Source organism: Myotis myotis, unplaced genomic scaffold (genome assembly GCF_014108235.1).
Source record: "Myotis myotis isolate mMyoMyo1 unplaced genomic scaffold, mMyoMyo1.p scaffold_m19_p_18, whole genome shotgun sequence".
NCBI lineage: Eukaryota > Metazoa > Chordata > Mammalia > Chiroptera > Vespertilionidae > Myotis > Myotis myotis.
Window position 1 is genome coordinate 8367211 of NW_023416322.1, and position 23949 is coordinate 8391159.

The 23949-nt window shown below is 51.6% G+C and overlaps 1 protein-coding gene across 18 annotated transcripts in view; it reads left to right on the plus strand.

Moving 5' to 3' along the window:
• NFASC (neurofascin) overlaps positions 1 to 23949 on the plus strand; it is a 181257-nt gene that overhangs the window by 84752 nt on the left and 72556 nt on the right. For all 18 annotated transcript variants that reach the window (XM_036344413.1, XM_036344419.1, XM_036344420.1 and 15 more), the window contains exon 3: positions 16045 to 16225. In XM_036344413.1, the coding sequence (XP_036200306.1) occupies positions 16135 to 16225 (91 nt within the window). In that variant the 5' untranslated portion in view covers positions 16045 to 16134. The remainder of the gene's footprint in view (positions 1 to 16044; positions 16226 to 23949) is intronic.

Sequence of the window (23949 nt, forward strand, 5' to 3'; positions counted from 1 at the left end):
CCAGGACCCTGGTCAGCTCCTCTCCCTTCCTCTTGGTTGGGATGTGTGTCCCCATTCTTTTGATTTTGTTTTTCCTTTATCTCTTCTCTTCTCTTCTCTTGTCTTCTCTTGTCTTCTCTTGTCTTCTCTTCCCTTCTCTTCTCTTCTCTTCTCTTCTCTTCTCTTCTCTTCTCTTCTCTTCTCTTCTCTCTCTCTCTCTCATTTATTTTGTTTTGGTTTCCAATTACAGTTGAGATCCCACCCTTTCCTTGATTAGCTTCTGCCCTCTTGTCCGTGGAGGCCGTGAGCAGCTCTGTGGTGCACCCTCGACCCTATCCCACAGGAGGTGGCTGTGCCTGGCTCGCTCACCTTCCTGGTCCCTTGTGGCCCTTGTTGAGGCCACAGCCATGAGAGCACAGAGCCGTGGCTGTTGCCCTTGAATGGCTGCCGTGATGGAAGAAATTCACTTTCCTGTTTGAGGTATTACGATTTCATGACAAAGTCTTCCAAGTCCTAATGTAATTCTTTTTTTTCTCATTAATATTTTAAACAGCACCTTTATTGAGGTATAATTCGCATACCGTTCACCGATTTAAGTGTGCAACTCTGTGCTCTTTGGCATATTCCTCACTACGCTTAATTTTAGAACATTTTCTTTACCTTCCCCCTCAAAAAACCCATACCCTTTAGCAGTGTCCCCTCCCCCTACCCTGGTCTCCTCTAGCCCCAGGCAATCACTAATCTACCCTCTAGCTCTACAGATTTGCCTACTCCTCCCCCTTTATATAAACGGAATCATCCAGCAGCATCACTTAGCATGATGTTTTCAAGTTCATACATGTTGTAGCAGGTGCAGTATTTCATTCTTTTTACGGCTGGATAATATTCCAATATGTAGAGAGGCCACATTTTATTTATTCATTCTTCCATCGCTGGGCATTCGGTTGCTTCCACTTCTGGGCTGTTACTAATTATGCTGCTGTGAACACTCATGTACAAGTTTTCATGTGGACATATGGTTTAAGTTCTCTGGGTAAATACGCAGGATGGAACTGTGGGTCCTATGATAACTCTGTGGGCCACCTTTTGAGGACGCTCGGTTTTTTTATATGAATTCCAAGCCTCCGTTTCTGGCCTTCTGCCTTCAGTCTCCACTCTCTCTTCCGGGGTCCCACCTTCTGACCCTTCCCAACTCTCGGGCCCCGCCCCTGAGGCCCGTCAAGGAGGATTATGGTCACTTCCCCTCCAGCTCCTCTGAGCCACTTCCCTTTAATGGCAGCTGCTGCTACCCTGGGAGGCAGCTGCTGCTTTCTGGTGTCTTTCCCACCCCCTCGAGAGGGGCTGAGCATCGCCACCCTCTCCCAGCTGGGAAGAAAGATGCGTGTAATTGCTGTGACACTCTCTCCCTCAGGGGAGAAGCGAGGATCTTGAGCTGGAGGTGGGACTCCTCGTTTCCCACAGGGGCCACAGTTCCTCCGGAAGTGGGGGTCGTTTCCTGCTCTCCCTCTCAGACCGGTTTCCCTCTTGTCTGTTGGATTTCTTGCTGATGACTGAGGTGGAAGCTGTCTGCATGCCCTGCGCGTTAACTGCTGGTGTGTGTTTTTCCCAATCATCTTTACCTGCGCATCTGCCTCAGGAATGAGACTGGTGAGAACTCAGTTAATCATGAGCAGGGCCTCTGAGTGGAGCCTGAATAATGGAAATTCACAGACAAGCTCGAAGTTCAAGCCAGCCCTGCACAGCCCGTTAGATCAACCAATCGGCAGCTGCACCGACTACATGTGAGAGTCTCCATTCCTTGTCTGTTTCCTCGTCCTGCCCCTCGGGGGATGAATGATTAAACAATAGTAATGAGGAAACGCACAGCCCCAAAGAACCCTAGAAATCAGCCCAATCGTAGCACTGACATGTCCTTCGCAGCGTGCCCAGTGCCAGGCTGTGGACCAGGCCACCTGTATACTGCAGGCTCCCTTGCTATGCCAGGATAAGATGTGCCAGGCTCCAGCTGGCCTGCGATCAGAGAGACTGAGCGATGCAACAACCCACTCCCTTCCTGCATCAGGCTGTGCCCACAGGCTGTGCCTCGCAGCGGCATTGTAATGCGGAAAAATAAAGATAACAGCCCAACGGCGCACTGCAAGCAGACGGCTGGCAGCCTCGTGGTCGACCCACACACACAGTTATGAAAAAGGGCACGCATGTTCCTGTGTCCGGCTCTATGCTGTGACAGACACGTGACCTCCCGCTCCTGAAGTGACTGCACTGTTCGATGGGTGCAGCCTCCCTGTGGGGTCTCAGCCCACCCTGCATCTTGAATACCAGGCTACTCTGTGAGTGTGTTGTGCCCCTAGAGAGCCTGGTCCGAACACTAGGTATTTGTGGTGATCATCACCTTGATAGAAAGGTCTCCTCCCCTTTCTTCTTTCCCACCCCGTCCCTCCTTGCCCTTTACCTTCAACTCAATAGCCGAGGGCAGTGGTCGGCAGACTCATTAGTCAACAGAGCCAAATATCAACAGTACAACGATTGAAATTTCTTCTGAGAGCCAAATTTTTTAAACTTAAACTATATAGGTAGGTACATTATTATTAACTTAATTAGGGTACTCCTAAGGCTTAGGAAGAGCCACACTCAAGGGGCCAAAGAGCCGCATCTGGCTCTCGAGCCGCAGTTTGCCGACCATGGGTCTAGTGGCTCAGGTTTCAACCTAGAGATTAGTTCTGGGTATTGAGCAGGAAATTGCTGTTTTCAGCCAAATCTCTAATCCCCCCCCCGCCACACCTCCTCCTCAGGTGGGAATCAGGGCCACCTGATATTATCATCCCGCCCCCAACATACACCCATACTCCTGAGACCCCCAACTTAGCTGAGACGGAGCGGAGGAGCCAGGCCTGCCGGGCGCCCCTGCCACCACCACCAAGCAGATTGCCATCACTGGTTACACACAGCCCCTCACTCCTCCCAGACCCCTCCCCGTGGCCGTGAAAAGGAGCCAAGCTTGAAACACAGCCACAGAGCAGATGGAGACCACCCCCTTCCAACCCTGAGAAGGGAGGAGGGGGAAGGGAGAGTTAAATCCCCTACGCCAGGTTTCCTTGGCTCTCGGAAAAGCCCAGAAGACAACTGGTTGCACCCACACAGGCGAGGAAGCTGGGTGTCTCCTGGGCACGGGCAGGGACTAGACACAGGCTGGTGAGTGCTTTCCTCACTCCTTGTGCCCTGGAGAGTCTTTCGGTGTCGAAGACAGAGGTGGGAGGAGTGCATGGGCAGACAGACTTTTCTTAAAGATGCTGAGACACGGCTCATTTCCTGGGGGTGAAGGGGAGATTGGGGAGACGTAATTCTCTGGCAGGTGCTCTCTGAAGGGAAATTCAGGGAGCTCCTTGCTGCTTCTTGTCCTGGTCTTACCCTCTTCCAGAGATGCCTGTCTTTCTCCTCCTTGCTTGGCACTCGGTCTCTTTGGGGCAGGCTAATGATCATCAATAGGAGGCATTTTGAGTTTCCAAGGAAACCACCCCCCACCCCACCCCCACCCCCCTTCAGATGCCTGTGAGCGGAGGCAGTGGAGGAGGCTCCAGTCAGCATCTGTTGCATCGTTCCTCGATGAGAGACGGAGGGAGATGACAGAGGTGGCAGAGGGCAAGAGGGGGGTGGGGCCGGGGAAGGAGGGTCCCCCATAGTGTCCATGCCTGGACAATCCCTCTTCTGAAAGTGGACTTCAGAACCCAGAGCAGCTAATGGAGACCCTCCGGATGAGGGGGGTGGGGGGGATGAGGTGATGGCAGTTCTGGGGCAGTGCCTGGAGCAGCTGAATCCCTGGATTCTGAGAAGCCGCCTGCAGGGTGAGAAAACTGGGTGGCCCTGACCTGGTTAGACAGGAAGGTCAGAGGGAGTGAGGGAGGGATTTCAGGAAGAGGAGACTAGTGTGTCCGCTGAGCAGGGACAGGGTTTGCGCCACAGGATGCTGAATAGATATTGTCAGTGTGGTTACTGCTGGTATTTACTCCTCAGGCTTCTACTGTAACAACAGTTCTGTCATATGGGTTATTAACCAAAGGTTCATAATATACTGATTTGTTGATGGGATAAATATCTCCTGGTAATGGGAAGTGTCTGATGAGATGGCTGTTCACTCATCCCATGAATATTTATTATACTTTCTCACTACAGAGAGAGACAAGACATGGACTCTGAGCTCAAGAAATTCAGAGTCTGAGGCAGGAGATGGCATGAGTACAACTAATCCCACAGGAGAAGGAAATGACCACTGGGACAGAGGGTGTGGACGTGCGGGGTTGGCCACAAGGAGGATCGCCCCGTAGGGTCTTGGCGAAGAAGGGAATTGGCACAGTAGAGAAAGAAGGGACTCACGTTTCCATCCCAGGCAAAGGGGAGCAAAGATGGTCAAAGGGGAGGCGGCCTGTCTGGGGAGAGATGCGAGGCTGCAACACGCGTGCAGATGCTGAGGGAGACGGGCCGCAGGGGGTGGGAGCCAGGCCACCTGGTCACAGGCAGGAACCAGGTCCCCATGCTCCGCAGAAACTGGAGTTTGCATCTTAGGCCAGCCCCCTTTTCTGCAGGGAAAATAGGATAGAGGGTGGCCACGCCATGGCGCACTGCTCTGCCTCTAGTCTTCAAGAAAGAAAATGGAGAGAGAGTAAGTGTGACTGTTATGAAGGTAGCCTGAGCCACTCTGACTATAGTTACGTATAAACCATTTGCAACTGTTAATCGGCTTGTGTTGGGAACAGATTACTTTAGAAATACCTTACACCTGAGTCCTGGGTTCGCGCCTGCCTGTCTGCCCCGTGGGAGACACGTCTGAGCTGTTCCGATTTCGCCCGCCTGGCCCTTCGCACTCCTTATTTTGATGTCCCTTGATGCCCTCCTTTGTCTCAGCTCCTCTCTCTGATTTCTGAGCAGGTTGCTTCCAGGCAGCGATCACCAGCAGCCCTGCTGCGTTGTTGGTGTTTGTTTTTGTCTTGGAGAAGGCCTGCGTTCTGTGTTGGCTCTGTTGGGCTTTTGGTATCTCCGTTCCCCCACAATGCCCTGTGGCAGTGGTGTGTGAATGTGTTTCTTGTTGGACCTGCAGTACTATTCCAGGCACTTGATCGTTTATTCTGAGAACTAATTGCTGGCATGTGGCTCCACAGGGCTCCTCTGCGGTGTCCTTGGGCGTTCATTCTGGAGCACAGCCTCTGAGGACCTGCACAACTGTTTTGTTCGTGGCTCTGAGCCTTTTAAACTGAACCCGTTTAGTTCCAAGGCTATGATCTCCCTGTACCTCAACCACCACGAGAGTTAGTCCCCTTTCTGTATTTTTTAAAATATATTTTTTATTGATTTCAGAGAGAAAGGGAGAGGGAGGGAGAGATAGAAACATCAATGATGAGAAAGAATCGGCTGCCTCCTGCACGCCCCACACTGGGGATTGAGCCTGAAACTTGGGCATGTGCCTGACCGGGAATCGAACTGTGACCTCTTGGTTCATAAGGTTGATGAGCCACGCCAGCTGGGCCCCTTTCTGTATTTTTATGTTAATTATTAGCATCCTCCTAATTCACTTGCCCAACCTAGAAATTTTGATGCCTTCCTTCTCATCCACTGCCTGTCAGTCATCAGATCCTGTTGATTCTAACCCAGCAACTCTCCTCAAATCCCAGCGAGCCCCCGGAGACCATTCAGCCGTCTTCTGTCTCACACACTCTCTCTCACACCTGTGCGAGGGCAGCTGTAGATCTGGAATCTGAGAGAAGGCAAGTGGCATGGCAGTGAGAAGAGACATGGTCGCCCCTGTGCTTCGCTTCCAGAGCAGGAGGATGCTGTAGGGCAGGGTGGCCTGTGGCTAACCCCAGATCAGGACCTGTTGGTCAGACCACAGGCCCACCCTTGGACTTAAGTTTACGAGCTGTTCGGAACAAAGCCTGGGTGGAGTCACGGGCTCATCAGGAAGGACTACACTAAGAATAGTCAGGCCCACATTTGTTTCCTGCTTCCTGTTCCTGAGCATTGTCATTTGATCTCATCTTTATCGTCTTTATCTCATCATTATCCATTTTATCCATCTGAAGCAGGCAAACAGGAACACTTGTTTTCATTTTTGAGGTTTCAAATATAAACGGCTTGGAAAGCAAGTAATTTACAAAAAGTCAGTGGCAGGCTTGAGACCTTTACTTGGATCTTCCATTCGGTAGCTACTCCCTGCCAAGGACCATGCCCAGCACTGGGGACACAAGAATGACCAGGGCCTGGTCTGAGCCCCAAGGATTCTACAAAGAGGGAGGAAGTTTAAGCCAGTGGTAAGCACACTGAGTCACTTCCAGCCCACTGCCTGCTTTGTGAATAAAGTGTTACTGGAACGTATGTAGGCCCACTTCCTGTCCATGGCTGCTCTCACTTTACAATCATGAAGTTCAGTAGTTGCGATAGACACGTTATGTCTCACAAGGCCTAAAATCTATATATATGAAAAGCCAACAACTGGACTGAATGATTGACCAGTCGCTATGAGGTGCATTGACCACCTCTGGGTCCCTCCGCCCAACCTGCAGGCTCCCATAGCTGGATGGCCAGTGGGGAACTGCAGTGGGTGGAGGTGGCAGGTGGGACTGAGGACTGGCAAGCGGGCGAAAGATGGCCCTGATCGCAGGCTAGGCCTAGGGACCCTACCCATGCATGATTTCGTGCGCTGGGCCTCTAGTAGTTACATAAAGGGTCTTCGACCTTTACTTTAGGCATTGGTCTTACCACAGTGTGCTGAGTGCCCTGGATGTAGAGGCAGACTTAAGGTACAGTGGGATGGACTCAGCTCCGCTGGGGGGTGGGCACGGGGAGCACAGGGAATTCCTCACTGAGCAGAAGATGTCTGAACAGTGGTGTCTTGAAGACTGAGTAGGAATTAATCACATGACAAGGAGAGAAGGCCTTCTCAGGCACGTGTAAAGTATGGAGATAGTAACTGGAGTGGCTTGCTTAGAAAATGACATGTCATTCAATTAGGGAGCATTTAGGGTTTGGATGGGGTTGGAGAGGCCTGCAGGAGCCTGATCTCCAAGAGCCTTTGATGGTACACGTGGGAGCTTGGATTTGATCTTAACAGATTGATGGGGTGATAATGAAAGAGCTTTCAGCGGGGCACTGACATGATCAGATGGGGATTTAGACAAATCACTGTAATGGCAACACAGAGAATGGATAGGAAGGAGGCCAGATGGGAAGTGATGGCAGTAGCCCATGCGACCCGATACACATCAAGGGTTAGATGGGTGGGAGCGTGGAGAGGGGGAATGAGAGACACTGGGGAGTCAAGGGCCTTGGTGCCTGGGGATGAGAAAAGGTGGGATTTCAGAGCGATTCCCTACATCGGCCTTAAATTACTGGGGTGAGTACCACCACCAACAGAGCTGGGGAATAGAGATGGGCGGATGGGACCCCTGCAGAGCCACTGAGAACATCAGGCAGAAGAAGAGGATCCATTCTGACCAGGGCTGCCATGGCGGCTGGAAGAGCCAGAGAGAAGAGGAGGCCCCTGAGTGGTGTGTCAGAGGCCAGGGAGGAACAGTGCTAGGAGGGGTGGATGGAGTGGTTGCCAGCTGTTAGTGCCTCCAACAGGTCTGGCGGGATAAAAGCTAAGAACACTGGATTTGGCCGTCAGGGGGCCAGTGGCAGGGCTGGTGTGTGTTTGGATGAGGAGGGAATGGGAACTGGATGAGTACAATCGGAAGCCCAGCCCTCTCTTTAAAAAACAAACTTTCGCCCTGGCTGGGTAGCTCAGTTGGTTAGTGTCGTCCTGATATGCCAAGGTTGCAATCAGTTGCAAGTGATAGAAAACTCAACTCCAAGTGGCTTAAAAAGCAAAGGGCATTGTAACCACATGTGTAATTAAAAGTCCACCAGTACGGCTTGGCTCGGGAACTGGTGGCCAGGTAGAGACCAGTAACTCAGCGACAGGCAGGATCTGGCTTCCTCTGTCCCCTCTGCCTTCGCAGAATTGGATCATCCTCACATTGCACATGGAGACCCCGCCTCCCACCACCTTCTCCCCTAATGGGAGTTCCTCACCGGGGCTTTTTCAGAAGAGAGGGTCAATTTTCCCAGCAGTCCCAGCAAAATTCTCCATGAATCACACTGCCTCTTGCTGGATTCGATGCCTATTCTTAAATCATTCATAGGGTTGAGAGGGTAGGGAATGCTAATGGGCTTAAACTAATCAAAACCAGGGCAGGGTCACTCTGAGAAAGGGTAGAGATGAATTCTCCAAAGAAAAATATGTGTACGATTATTGATTGAATTGTATCTCCTCAAATCCCTGTGTTGAAGCTCTAACCTGCAATGTGAGTGTGTTTGGAAATAGAGCCTTTAAAGAGGTGATTAAGGTTAAATGAGATCAGAGGGGTGGAACCTGATCCAATAGGGCTGGTGTCCTCATAAGAAGAGCCTGGGGTGCTCTTCCTCACACCCTGCCTTGCTGTTGCATGATTGCTGTGGGGCGCAGGGTCTGCATTGGAAAATGTATAGGCTGTTGTACAACGGTTTTCAGTTCGTTGTTTTACTAATAGAATCCTTCAAAATAAAACTTTATGCAAAACCCCAATGTAAAAGCAGGGGCTGTGAAGCAGCTCTGGTGAGAAGTGGGGCAGAGAGCGTCCCACCTGCTCCTCCCTCCCCAACTCCTCCTTCCCATGGAGAAGCCCCTGAGGCACCTCCTAGAACCCACCTGCTTGCTCCTTGGACCCAGTGTGAAAACACAGCACTAAAAGATTCTTAAGAAGTCCTCCGGCTCCCTCCTCATCGCCCTGAACACTGTGTGCAGCCCAGGGTGGCCAGGAGGCTGCTGCTTTGAGTAACTTCACTGAAATGGTGGAGACATTTCTGGGATTGGAAGCTAAGGGTCTGGCCTCACCCCAGAGGCTGCAGAGCCTCCTAAAGGGCCCTTCTGTTTCCACTGCCCCAGCCCCACATCCCTCTCTCCACTGAGCAGCCAAACAGACACCGCAGTGCTTACACCCTGCTTAGCATATAATTAAACTCCTTACATTGGCCCTTGGTGCCCTCTGTGATCCACCCTTGCCTCCCTCTCTGATCGTGACTTGCCGCGTGCCCTCCACGCTCTAGCCACACTGGCTTCAGGTCCCTGCTCGTTTCCATCTGCTTCCTGTCGCCCGGCCTCTGCATAAGCATGGGTCCCTGCCTGGCGTGGTTTTCTGAGCCGTCTTCACAATGGCTCCTTCCCTAACCATTCACTTCCCTTTATCACATCACCCTATTGTGGTTTCCTTTTTTTTCTTTTTCTTTTTTTTTTAATAGATGTGATTATTTAGAGCACTTTCAGCAAATTGAGAGATTTCCCATATCCTCCCACCCCCACACATGCACAGTCATTATCAATATCCCCATCGAAGTGGTACATTTGTTAAATTGATAAACCTACATGGACCCTCCATTATCACCTGGAGACCATAGTTTACATTACGGTTCACTCTTGGTGTTGTACACTCTTTGGGTTTGGACAAAGGTATCATGACATGCATCCTTCATTATAGTATCATACAGAAGAGTTCCATTGCCCTGAAAATCTCTGTGTTCTACTGTTCCTCCATCCTCCCAGCCCTTAGCAACCACTGGTCTTTTACTGTCTCCATAGTTTTGCTTTTTCCAGAATGTCATACAGCTAGCATCATACAGTATGTAGCCTTTCCAGATTGCCTTTTAAAATCTTCATTCAAGGGCATGCTTAGAGAGAGGAAAGGAAAAAGAGAGAGACATTGATGTGAGAGAGAAACATCGATCGGTTGCCTCCCATTCACAAACCCACAATCCAGGTGTGTGCCCTGACCGGGAATTGAACCAGCAACCTTTCAGTGCACAGGACGACGCTCAACCAACTGAACCACTCGGCTGGCTCAGGTTGCCTTCTTTCATGTAGTCATAGGCATTTAAGGTTCCTCCGTGCTTGAGAGCTCCTTTCTTTTTAGTGCTGAACAATATTCCATTGTGTGGGTGTACCAGTTTACTTATCTATCCACTCACCTGCTGAAGGACATCTTGGTTGTTTCCAAATTCCAGCAATTATGGATTACGCCCCTGTGAGCATCCGTGTGCAGGGGATCCTGGGTTCTTCGTTGCACCGATGGCCTGATTTTTTCATTCAGTGTTTTTTTCCCTGTCTTCCCCCGCTGGCCTGTGAGCTCCATCGGACCAAAGAAACCTCTGCTGTCCCCGTGTGTGTTCTCTAGACCAGCGGTCGCCAACCTTTCGGACCTCATGGACCACCAGTGGTCTGCAGACCACCGGTTGGCAACCGCTGCTCTAGACTGGTGCCTGCTGCCAGATCTGTGAAGTGATGAATGGTGGGCTGACTGCCACCCCAAAGTGCAAGGCGGTTCTGCTCCAGGGGACATGGAGCTGGCAGCCGAGCCACTCTTGGGGTCACCAGCCCTTTCTCCCCATCACGTGTGGTGTGCTGTGACCATCAGAGTGGCCTGCCCAGAATGGGGCCGTGGGGAGCTTCCGACGTCAACAGCTCGTGGGAGCTGTGGGCCTGCCGCCCACCTGCCAGGGACAGCTTGTGGAACCAACACCAGGGGCCCCCAAATCTAGGGAAAGAAAGCAAGCCAGGACCCCCAAAAAAGGAAAGACGGAAAGGTAAGCTGGGATGGATGGAGAATTATAACTTGCAGTTGCTATTGGTCATGACATGTAGGAGCCAGAACCTTCCTACATCGCTGCAAGTTCAAAGCCCACTCACGGGCAACAGTGAGCACGTATTAAGCCTTTACTCTGCACCCCACGCTTTGCTGAGTGATTTCTATAGAAAGTGTATGCTACGTCATCACAGCAGCCCTCTGCGATAGCGCTGTGGTACCCGCGGTTTTCAGATGAGAAATACAGGCCTTCTAAGGTCCAATACGAGGCCTCCCCCTTGTGGGTGGGGAGCAGATTCAGATCCAGGCCATCTTGCTGCTCAGCCAATGCTCTCAGACTTGACAGGGTCCCCACCAATGGTTGATCATCACCCAGGCTTTTCTGGGTCCCACCTCAGCCATTTCGCATTTGAATCTCTCACAGTGTTAGAGGCCTTCAGTTCAAGGAGGTTGCCTGAGTATGAGAAACATCCTGATGTAAGATAACAGAGGTTCCAGGGCAGGGGTGGGGAACATCCAGCCCTCGGGCCGTATAAGACTCTCCAAATCACGTGGTCTGGCCCTGCCAAGGCATTAGGGGTGAGTTAATTAAATGTTTGACCAAATAGAGCAGGCTAATTTGTAAGTTGATGATTTTGTATGGCCCGAGAATGATGTTATAAATATCCAAAGGGTTCCCCTTCTGCATTGGGTTGTTTGTACACAGCCCCAGCACCCCTTGCCCAGACAGCTGTTGACTCTCCCTTTCTCGACTTGGAAGGGAATTTCCTCAGAATGTCCAGGAAGGATTTCAAGCTACGTACAAGGTAGCCTGAGCAGACCCGGCTTGGGGCACTGAGGGCGCCTATATGACCGTGTGGAATAAGCCATCCTCCTCATCCTCTGCTCTTTCATCTTTATGGGCACATTTTAGAGATCAATGCTATTTACATATTTTTTATTATTAAGGCAAAATTCACATATCATAACATTAACCATTTTAAAGTGAACAATTCAGGGGTATTTAGTATATTCACAATGTGTGCAGCCATCACCTCTGTCTGGTTCCAAACATTATCGTAACGCCAAAAGGAAACCCTGTACCTATCCACCCCCCTCCCCTCTGCCTCTGGTAACCGCCATTCTGTGTCCCGTCTCTATGGATTTATCTGTTTGGGATATTTCATATAAATGAAATCGTTCTCTCAGAGAGCATATTGCCCTCAGGGGTCATCCACATGGTAGCATGTGTCAGAACATTTCTTTCTATGTCTGAGTAATATGTCATGGTACATACTAGTATATGATGAAATTTATTGATTTAGTCTCCCCTCGATGGGTCTTTGGGCTGTTTCCACCCTTTGGCTATCGTGAATGATGCTGGTGTGACATGTGTGTACACGGACTTATTTGAGAACCGTTTGTAATTCTTTGGGGTATATGCCTAGGAGTAGAAATACAGGCTCCTATGGTAATTGATATTTTGAGGAACTGCCAAAATATATATTTCTTTTTTAAATAGTAACTTTACTAGGGAAATTGGGTGGGAAAACTCTGGGGGAGAAGTCAGGAGACCTGGGTTCTTTTCCTCGCTTTTCCACGAACCAGCTGTGTAACCTCGAGCAAGTCCTGTCCCTTTCCGGACTCTCGTTTCCTCGTCTGAAAAGCATGAAGCTAAATAATTCCTAAATCCCCTTCACTTTTAAGAATTTATTAGGAGAAAATGGGTCCCAGGGAGAATGGTGAAACAGCTAAAGGTGATTGACTCTGTGTTCTTTTTCTGCTGTGATTTTAAATTGTGAGTTAAAAGCACCCTCAATAAGTGGGCTTTTCCCCCTGCCAACGTGTTTCTAGTTAATGAGCAGCTTCTGGCTTCCTTTTTCCATCAAGATTCCCAGAAGACGGTAACCCTCTCCCCATCACTCTGACTGCTTGGCAGCTAGCTCCCTGGCAGTCAAGGAGCCGAGACTGGAGCCATCCCACTGTCCTCCCTGAAGGCGGGCTGCGCCTGCCCAGGGCCGCTGCTCTCAGCACTGAGGTTTCAGCTGGGTAACCTGGGCCTGGCCTTTGGGGAGTGGGAGTCAAGGGAGGAGGCAGCAGACGTTCTGAGACAGTAAAAGGACCACCTGAGAGAGTCGGGAGGAAGACAGAAGACCTCCTGTGATGCCTTTTAGCCAGAGGGTCCCTCCCTGAGAGACTTTCTGCCTTCTCTGCCCTCCTCCAGCGGAGTGGCTCCCCAGCCGGAGGAGCGCATGCCTGTGTAGGGAGGGAGGGTGTTCCTCCACCGTGTGCGGCGAGGCCCACATTACGTGCTCTCCTGTACCACCTGGTGGTTTTCTGGGGGAATATGAGGTTTCTAAAACACGCATGATCTGAGTGGTTTATTTCATCCGTCAGTCACGTGTCCATTTTTCATCCACCCATCACATGTTTTTGAGTGCCCGCATGGTTTAGGCACATGTGAGCGTCTAGGAATAACCGAGACCAGGCACCTCCCTTATAGAGCCTTTTTATGGGGGATAAGAGTGGCTTCTGGAAAGAACACTAAGTGACAAGTGCTTTGATGGGGGGAGGGGGGACATAAATGGTGTTCAGGAGCGCAGACAAGGGTCACGTAAGTCATACCTAGCAAATCCTACTGAGAGGGCAGTTCAAAGAGCGGTCTAGACCAGCCGTGGGCAAACTACGGCCTGCAGGCCGGATCCGGCCCGTTTGAAATGAATAAAACTAAAAAAAAAAAAAAAAAAAAAGACCGTACCCTTTTATGTAATGATGTTTACTTTGAATTTATAGTAGTTCACACAAACACTCCATCCATGCTTTTGTTCCGGCCCTCCGGTCCAGTTTAAGAACCCATTGTGGCCCTCGAGTCAAAAAGTTTGCCCACCCTTGGTCTAGACAGACGTTAATCTGTGCAGCAGTCAGCCAGCACGACAGAGCGTGATGCACGCAGAGACCTGGTAGAAGCCCCGTAGACACAGGGGAGGGAGATGAGAGACGAGAGGCCGTGGGGGCTGTCATCCGGGGCCTCCGAGCCATGCCAAGGACTTCCGCTCTAACTTTCAGGCAGTCGTGAGCCAGTGAGTTTGACTAGGGGAGTGGCATAGGGTTTATATTTGCACTTGAGCGATGACCACTCTGGGTCTGGGTGGAGAATCAGTCAGGGGGCAAGAGTAGAAGCGGGGAGACCACTGAGGTCTGTCTGCAGTGACTGGCATGAAACGATGGTGACCAACACTAAGGGGGAAGCAGTGGGAAGGGAGGAGGGAGAGAGAGCCCAGAGATATACCTGAGGTTGGGGCTGGTGCAGGCCCAGCTTGCAGGAGAGAAACTGCTGAAATCCGAGTCAGAATCCTTTAGCTCCCCACCCCCGCCACCCCCACCCTCACCCCAGTTCTGGCACAGCCAGGGCACCCCAGCCTCCGGGTCTTCAGAGGGAGAAGCTCTGGAGTCCTGCCCCTGCTCCTCACCCCACACCCTCAGTGGGGGAGGTGGGAGATGGTGGGCACACAGATGAGAGCTGGCGTCAAGTTGCTGCCAGATAGGAGGATAGAAGTGCATCCATTTTGATAGGTGGCTATAAGGCCAGGAAAGCTGGACGCATTCTTCGGAAACCTGCCGTCATCTTATTTGACCCGACCTCATGGTGGAACAGCAAACTGGACCAGTTTTTTAAGACTCGTGTTTCAAAACCTCGGTGATCTTAAAGCTCTGCGTCTGAGGGTCAGCTGTAGGCCGTTCTTGATCTTGTCCCTCAGGAGGAGGGAGAAGGTTTGTCTCTTCAGGACCCACTCCAGGCTCCTCGGGCCACCACGTTCACCCCCTGCCCCTCTCGGTCTGGAATGGTTTCTTGTTTGAGGATGTAAACCTTGGGCTGGCGTAATGTTGCTCATTCTACCAGCCCCCTGGGGCCCCCTTCTCCTGGGCCATCATCTCAGCACTGCCGGTACCTCCCAAGGGATACGTCAGGGGCTGCCACACCTCAGCTGCACACAACATCTGCAGAAAGCATGCACGTTTTTAAAAGTCCTTTGGGCGCCCTGGCCAGTGTACTCAGTGGTTAGGGTGTCTGCTCATGCACTGAAGGGTCTCGGCTTTGATTCCTGCTCAAGGGCACATACCCGGGTTGCAGGTTCCATCCCCAGCCTTGGTCGTAGCATGTGTAGGAGGCAACCAACCGATGTGTCTCTCTCACATTGATATCTCTCTCTCTCTCCCCCCCTACTTCCCTTCCTTCCACTCTCTCTCTGAAAAATCAATGAAAAAAAAAATTTCCTCGGGTGAGAATTAACAAAGAAAAGGTCCTTTGAGCAGTCAAGTTCCACCCACCTAACCCCTGATGCCCAGTGCCGCCACCTTCACCTTGTCCCCCTCCCTGGATCAAAGGACATCAGCGTGATCTTATCTCTGGGCCCCCGACCCCAGACACTCAAACACAGCCCCACTCCGCAAGGGGGCTTCAGAGGAGCTGTGAGATGGGTGCATTTATTGCTGGACAGGTATATGGCCTCTTCCAGGTGCTGGGCCAGTGGGATTCAGCTGCCAGGTCTGTTACGTGAGGCAGGTTTGCTAGTGTGGGGCATGTGGAATGCCAGATTGGGGGTCGTCCAGGGACCTGGGTTCTTCTTGGGACTCCTTTACCCACCTGCTGTGTGACCCTGACCAAGCGAGGGCCTGAGTTGCCGTGAACAGAACACAGAGAGGATGGACCCTCCAGGCTGGGATGGGCAGGGCGCAGCTCTGGGCTCCACCGGGGGTCCTGGATGTGAGGAGTTCCTGCAGGGTGAACCCATAAATAGATGGCCTTGACATCTGTGCTAGGACTCTGGGTCCTTGTTTTCAGGACCGGACTATCCAGAGTTGCCCTTCCTTCTAGAACAGTGGTTCTCAACTCGGGGTGGTCTTGTCCCCCAGGGGACACTTGGCAATGTCCAGAGACATTTTTGATTGGTGGCAGAAGTGGGCTCTGCTGGCATCTCTTGGGTAGAGGCCAGGACGCTGCTATACATCTTACAGTACCTAAGACTGTTCCCCACACGGAGAATTATTGGGTCCCTAATGTCAATAGTGCAAGGTGAAGAAGCCCTATTTAATTTATTTATTTTTAATATATTTGATTGATTTTTTACAGAGAGGAAGGGAGAGGGATAGAGAGTGAGAAACATGGATGAGAGAGAAACATTGATCAGCTGCCTCCTGCACACTCTCTACTGGGGATGTGCCTGCAACCAAGGTACATGCCCTTGACCGGAATCGAACCTGGGACTCTTCAGTCCACAGGCCGATGCTCTATCCACTGAGCCAAACCGGTTAGGGCAGGAAGGCCTATTTTAGAACAGTGGTCTGTGACCCAGGGGACCTTTGCATCCTGCCGGCCCTGTAGGATTGCTAGAACAAACCATGAGTTTAAGAAATAACTCACTTGTCGTATTTCTTTCCACAGCTGAGCTCTGTCTGGGAGGCTGAGTCAGAGCAGCTGGAAGAAGCAAGACCCCGCCGGCCGGGGAACGGGGAGCGGGGCCCAGCGCCGAGGATGGCCAGGCCGCAGCCACCACCCTGGGTCCACGCGGCCGTCCTCCTCTGCCTCCTCGGCCTGGGCGGGGCCATCGAGATTCCTATGGATCGTGAGTTCCCCTTCCTCTTTTAATCTCCCGCTTTGGGGCAGAGGGAAGTTAAGACCCACTTCTGAAGAAGCTTGGGGGGCCAGGGTGAAACTGGATTCTGGTTGCAGAGCTGAGTTTCCCCAAAATGGAAGCAGGCGGGCTGGTGCTTTAGAGAGTGAGACTGTGAGTCTGCAGCGGTCTCCACGGCTGTGGTTGTGGCTCGGGCTGCCCGGAGCCTGCTAGGCGGGACTAGAAGTGGCAGAGTTTGGATGTCGGAGTGTCCTCTGTGGTCTTGACTTGCCCGTCAAAGGGACCAAGTGAGTGGGTGGTTATTTGCCTCATTCCTGAGCTGGACCCTCCAGGCCCTCTTGGCTGGACTGACCAGGAGGACGGGTGGCTGGGAGCGGGTTGGGAGGGGATTATTTTGCAGACGACTGTGGCTGCATGAGGCATTGAAAGAGAGCCCGTTAGAATGCCGCTGTGGGAGAACCGGGCCCTGATCCCTGCGGCTTCCAGCTCTCCCACGGCAGAGCTGAAAAGCAAAATCCATGCCATTCTGTTGCCTCTGGGCGGGGCACCACTTGGCCCTCAGAATCACAGAGTAAGGGGCTTAGCGTGCTGAACTCACGCTCCACCAGCCGTATCTGTGGTACGTTCTTGATGGCCCACTGCCTGGCAGCCATGCTCCTCGGCCCTGCATTTCGAGGTACACCCACCGCCTTTGGCACAGCCCTGACACTCCTATCAGGACATCTTGCATCCCCATGCTGAGACGTAGGCATACCACCTCCATGCCCTGTCCCCTGATTCCAGGAATAGATGGAGCCCACATGATGCCAGTGTTGACTTGGGCTCTCTCCAGGTGACAGATGTCTGGGGAGGGGGAAGGGAGTTACACAGCCTCCGAGAAATCTCCACCGAGCTCTCCAGAGCCAGGCCCTGGGGCCTGGAGTTAGCAGAGCTTAGAGAACAGTTGCCGGTGTCTCAGCCCCCTCCTACCCACTTCACCAATAGGAGCTGCCCCCAAGGAGTGGGCACTTTGGATAAAGAAGGCCAGGAGAAACTATAGGGTAGGCCCGGAAGTAAGATGGACAAGGCCCCTGCTGTCCTCCCGGTAGCCCCAAGTATGTGTGTGTGATTGGCAGGGGGGGCAGGGGAACACAAACACCCAGACACTCAGGGATGGGGGCAGGGGAGTTGTGAGAGGAACTGTTCCGTGGAGACCATCTGTACAGCTGGCTCAAGGAGATTCTCATTAACAGGCCCAGGCAGACAATCTAATAAGGAGCACGGTAAGGCCCTCCCTCCCCCTGGAGACGAGAGGCTGCTGAGGAAATTGGTTATCAAGGAAGTGGTGACGGCTCATTTCTCTCCCACGGCTTCTCCTCCCTCCCTCACCTGCCACTTTGATCCCCGGGGCTGGTGGGTGAGGAGTTCCTGCAAGGTGAACCCATAAATAGATGGCCTTGACATCTACGCTAGGACTCTGGGTTTCTAAAGCTCTGCCGAGCCACAGGCAGGTGACTGAGCTGTCAGTCTCTTCCAGGACCCCCGGTGGAGCCCAGAGCTGGAGCGCCCTGCCCTCCCCAGCCTGGAGGGTCCATCCTCTCTGTGTTCCGTTCACGGAAACTCGGGCCCTCGCTTGGTCAGGGTCACACAGCAGATGGGTAATGGAGTCGCAAGAAGAGCCCAGGTCTCTGGACGCCCCCCAGTCTGGCGCTGCACATGCCCCACCCTGACCTCTAGCAAACCTGCCTCCTTTCAGTTCTTAGCGCTTCCCGGAGTAGCAGCGGCGTGTGCCCAGCAGAGAGCTGAGTGCCTTCCGGCATCGCGTCCTGAGATTCTCACAGCTAATCCACGAAGTATGTGTTGTCCTTAGCTGACAGGTGAGAAGTCTGAGGTAGGGAGAAATGGAGCAGTTTCTCCAGCTCGTAAGTGGCAGGGCCAGCATCTGACCACAGCGCCTCTGAACGAGGAGGTGAGTCCATCGCGACACAGTCCGGCGCGCCAGGCTGTCTCAGGAAACTCGCTGCCTCGCGCACCTCCCTGGTGACTGCGGGCACAGTTGCCATAGTGCGTTCTCCAGAATGAGTCTACAAAAGCCGAACACAAGACAGGAGAGAGGCAAGCCCTCCTGTTGCCCTGGGGAGAGGTCCCCTACAGCCCCGTTTCTCCCTCCCCCTTCCCTGATGGTCTGCGCTCATCCTTCCTTCTCGCCCAGTGGAAGAGGCTGGGGAAAGATGAGTTATTCCTTTGCCCACCCAGCTTTGTTGAGATATTATTGATATATAACATGTGTAAGTTGAAGAAGTAAAACTTGATGATTTGCTACATGTGTGATTGGCGAAATGATGGCCACGGTAGGGTCAGTTAACACATCCATCCCTCAGGTGATTGTGTGTGTGGCGATGACTTACAAGGTCTACTCTCTTAACAACTTCCAAGTATAATGTAGTGCAGGCAACCTCATTTATTGTGCTTCACAGATGCTGCGTTCCTTACAGATTGAAGGTGTGTGACAACCCCGCCTTGAACAAGTCTGCTGGCACCATTTTTCCAACTCACTTCGGGTCTCTGAGTCCCATTGTGGTCATTCTTGCAGTATTTTAAACTTCTCCATTATTGTTCTATTTGTTATGGTGATCTGTGATTAGTGACCTTTGGTGTTACCATTGAAGCCGTCTTGGGGCACCACAAATCATGCCCATATACGATGGCAAACTTAGTTGACAAATGTTGCATGTGTCCTGACTGCTCCACTGATTCCCTGAGACACAACCGTGTTTTAATTAGGCCAATCAATAACCTTACTGTGGCCTCAAAGTGTTCAAGTGAAAGGAAGAGTTGCACGTCTCTTACTTCAGATCAAAAGCTAGAAATGATTGAGCTCAGTGAGGAAGGCACATCCAAAGTCAGGACAGGCCGCAAGCTGGGCCTCCGGTGCTGCAGAGCCAAGTTGTGAATGCAAAGGAAAGATTCTTGAAGGAAATGAAAAATGCTACTCCAGTGAACACACGAATGATAACGCAAAACAGCCTATCGCTGATGTGGAGAATGTTTTCGTGGCCTGGCTGGAAGATCAAACCAGCCACATTCCCTTAAGTCAAAGCCTAATCCAGAGCAAGGCCCTGACTGTCCAATTCTATGAAGGCTGCGAGAGGTGAGGAAGCTGCAGACAAAATGTTTGAAGCTAGCACACGTAGGTTCATAAGGTTTAAGGAAAGACTGTCTTCATAACATAAAAGTGCAAGGTGAAGCAGCGGGTGCTGATGTGGAAGCCACAGCAAGTTATCCAGTAGACCTAGCCAAGATAGTGAACAAACAAAGATGGTTGCACTAAACAACAGATCTTCCATGTAGATTAAACAGCCTGCTATTGGAAGAGGCTGTCACCCGGGACTTTTTTTTTAAAGATATTTTTAATATATATCTTTATTGATTTCAGAGAGGAAGGGAGAGGAAGAGAGAGGTAGAAACATCAGTGATGAGAGGGAATCATTGATTGGCTGCCTCCTGCACGTTGGACCAAGCCTGCAACCCAGGCATGTGCCCTTGACCAGAATCAAACCTGGGACCCTTCTGTCCGCAGGCCAACGCTCTATCCACTGAGCCAAACTGGTGAGGGCTGTCACCCAGGACTTTTATAACTAGAGGGGAGAAGTCAGTGCCTGGCTTTAAAGCTTCAAAGGACAGGCTGGCTCTCTTGTTAGGGGCTAATGCAGCTGGTGACTTTGAGTTGAAGCCAGTGCTCATTTGCTATTTCAAAAATCCTCGGGCCTTTAAGAATTACACTGAATCTACCCTGCCTGTGCTCCATAAATGGAACAACAAATACTTGGTGACAGCATGTCTCTTTATATCATGGTTTATGAAATATTTTAAGCCCATTTTTGAACCCTATTGCTCAAAAAAAAAGATTCCTTTCAAAATATTACTGCTCATTGACAATGAACCCAAGAGCCCTGATGGAGATGTACAAGAAGATTAATGTTATTTTCATGCCAGCTAATACGTCATCCACTCTGCAGTCCATGGATCAAGGAATACTTTTCACTTTCAACTCTTATTATTTAAGGAATACATTTTGTAAGGCTATAGATCCCATAGATAGTGATTCTCTGGTGGATCTGGGCAAAGTAAATGGAGTCACCATTCTAGAAGTTATTAAGGACACTCATGATTTGTGGGAAGAGGCCAGAATATCAACATTAACAGGAGTTTGGAAGAAGTTGATTTCAACCCTCCTGGATGACTTTGAGGGGTTCAGGGCTTCAGTGGATGGGTTGGAAATAGCAAAGAACTAGAATTAGAAGTGGAACTTGAAGATGGGATTGAATTGCTGCAATCTCATGATCAAACTTTAAAGGATGAGGAATTGCTTCTGATGGATGAGGAAGGAACGTGATTTTTTTTGAGATGGAATCTACTCCCGGTGAAGGTGCTGTGAAGACTGTTGAAACGGAACAAAGGATTTAGAATGTCACATAAACTTGTTAAAGCAGCCGCAGGGTTTGGGAGGACTGACTCCAGTTTTGAAAGCAGTTCTGTGGGCAAAATCCTATCAAACAGCATCGCATGCTACGAGAAACTGTTAGTGAAAAGAAGAATCCATCGATGCGGCAGACTTTATGGTTGTCTTATTTTAAGAAATTCCCACGGCCGCCCAACCTACAGCAACCACCACCTTCATCATTCAACAGCCATCAACGTCAAGGCTCAAAACCCTTGAAGGCTCTGATGATGGTTTGCATTTTTCAGCAACACATTATTTTTTAATTAAGCGATGTACATTGTTTTTAGACATGATACTATTGCACACATAGACTCTAGAATAGGGTAATCCCTCTTTATATGCACGGGGAAACCAAAAACTTCCTGTGATTCACTTTATTGCAAGATTGGCTTTGTCGTGGTGGTCTGGAATCAACTCCCTTCGAGTTATGCCTGTATTGTTCATTAGCATTGCCATGCTGTGAATTAGATTCCCGGAATGTATCCATCTTATAGCTCGAAGTTTGTACCTTCTGACCAATACCGCTCACCCCCTAGACCTTGGCAGCCACCGTTCCATTCCGTTCCTTGAGTTTGACTTTTTTAGATTCCACATATAAGTGAGAACATACAGGATGTGTCTTTCTCTGCCTGGCTTCTTTCACTTAGCATAATTGCCCTCCAGGCCCATCCATGTTGTGGCTTAAGGCAGGAGATATCTGCACCCCCTCTTCCTTGTAGCATTCTTCACAATGGCCAAGACATGGGGACACCACCTAAGATTAGGCGCTTCACTTTCCCTGTGAGTTGGGGGCAGGGGGATGGAGGGGGTCCCAGCCAGAGGCTGCCCCGCCAGGTGTGCCCTTCTGCTCCCTTGCCCCATCGGGGGCATTTTCTGTGCAGGAAGATAGGGCATTGCTCCTGCTCTGATGGGGGTTGGGTGCAGCAGGCTTCCAGGAACAGAGCCCTGGGCTGCTATACAGTCCCTCATTGAAGTGCCCAGCCTCCAGTCACCATCACTCTGCCAACGGAGTCACACGCACCCCCTCCCCAGCCTCAAGGACAGTGTAACCTTTGAAGAAAGCAAAGAGTCACCTCATCAGCCACAGAGGGCTTGCCAAAAGTGAGTCTGCTGGCAGCTTCCCCTGTCTCTCTCCCCACATCAGGGGACTCAGCATTTTTCTCCCAGGAACCCACAGAGGAGGGCAGTGGCCTGGTACTCCTCCCCGTCATCCCAAACAGTGCTGCAGGAGGGCTCAGTGCTCACTCACACTCACTCCATCCTCCGAGGGTTGAGCCCAGAGGTCACAGGTCAGAGTCAAGGAAAGAAAAGGGGTGCATGGATACTGGGCCGCATCTGCCCTCACCCCCTGCAGAGTCTGTTGGAAGACTTTCCTCCGTCTTGGGAGCCAAAAGAACAAATGTATTCTCCACTCGACATTCATCATCCAACAAGTTCTACGGGGGGGGGGGGGGGGGGGGGGGCAGGACTAGACAGGCGGTCCCCACTGTTTTCTTTCTCCCCGTGGCAGCTTGTCTTCTGGGTCGGTTGTGTCCCTGTATAAATTCCTAGGTGGCACAGTGTGGCTGGAGATGTCATTACCTCTTGAGGCAAGTAGCTTCTCAAGAAGCCCCTGGCCTGATTTCAGTGTGGGGCCGGGGCACAGTAGAGCTGAGAGGTATCCGTATTCCGGCCGCTCTAACTGTCCCATGAGTCTCCTCTCCCTCAAGGTCTTTCCTCTGACTTACCTTTGTCCAGAATGTCACGGAGAATGGAGGCCACGGCCCCATTGGGCCAAGGCTGGGTCTGTACCAGGAGCTCTGGGTCAGGCAGCAGAAGAGCTGGTTCTCACCCCAGTCCTGGAACAGACTTCCTGGGGGGTCTTGACCAAAGACTTCCCTTCCCTGGATTTGACTCCCTGGAGAACGTCCAGGGATCTTTCCACTGAGCCAGCATTGGAGTTGATGAATGAGAGACACAAAGCCCACCTGGGCAAAGCAGAGCCCTTGTCAGGCCTCCCATCCTGGGGGAGGCCAGAGCCTTCAACTGTGAGTGAGGGCCCAGGAGACACTTTGAGATGATAAACCAGGGGCCTGGGCTGCGGTCAAAGGGGTGGGTCAAGTGTCAGCCCTGCTTCTCCTGAAAGTGGCCCCTTCTCCCAACCGCCCACGCCCCCGTGAGAGGACATACCATCCAGAACCAACCCACTGCTTTCAGTCCTTCCAGAAAACCCCAGCGGGTGATGCTGCTCAATGGGAGCTGCACGGAGCACACGTTTAGAATCCAGAGACTTCTGCTTCGCCCCCGGCGTTTCATGTCTTATTGTTTCCTACCCAGGGGGCCAGACAGAATTTCCCTTCCGTGCCCCAACCGGCCACACAGACCCGGCCACTTGAAAGAATTACTCTGAGCCTTTCCGTGGGTCCTGCTCTCAAGACTTCCACTCACTGATAGCGTGGACAGCGGGCCACCGCTCCTGCCACCCGCCACCTCCCCTCTCTGCTGCCTGTCTTCTCTCCTGTGACTCTTTCTGCAGCTCTTGGTCTTAACTCTGCCTCTGCCTCTCTGAGCAACTGCCCCCTTCTGAGTCCCTGAACTCCTCGTCCACGTCTCATAGGGTCCCGTCCGAAAGCGTCAGGGTCACCGTGGCTCAGCAGCAGCCTCCGCTTCTCCCAGGAAGCACTCCCTGGGAAAGAGTCAGCACAGCGCTGACATCCACACCGCGTGAAATGAGAAAGGCGTAGTCTCTTCTGCTATAATCACGAGGAAAAGATATCTCTCAACGTTACAGCAACAGGTGTTCTGCTTTCTGCAGACGAATTTCAACCAAGACCTTGTCCCCACCAAGAACATACCATCTAAAACCTTGTATGTAAATCGTGGCCCACAGCCCGCCACTTGGCTGCTGGGGAGAAATGCAAGGTCTACCAAATCAGAACCTGCATGTTAACATCACCCCCAGTGGTCCCTGTGCTTGTCAACGTGTGAGGGACATACACGCCTGTACACGCCATCTCAGGTGTGGCCACCGGCCCGTTTATTTCTTTTGTAAAAAGCAGGGAGGGGGGTGCTGGGCCCGGCTTCACCGCAGTGGGACTCCCGTAGGGCCGGGGGCTTCTGCCGGGAGCAGGGCACTCACCATTCATCCGTCCCTGGAGCTGTCCAGAGGCCGGCAAAGGAGACGGTGAGGGAAGACAGTGCTTTCCTGTGTGAGAGAGAGCAAGGGCCAGTGCGGGAGTGGGTCCGTGGGCCT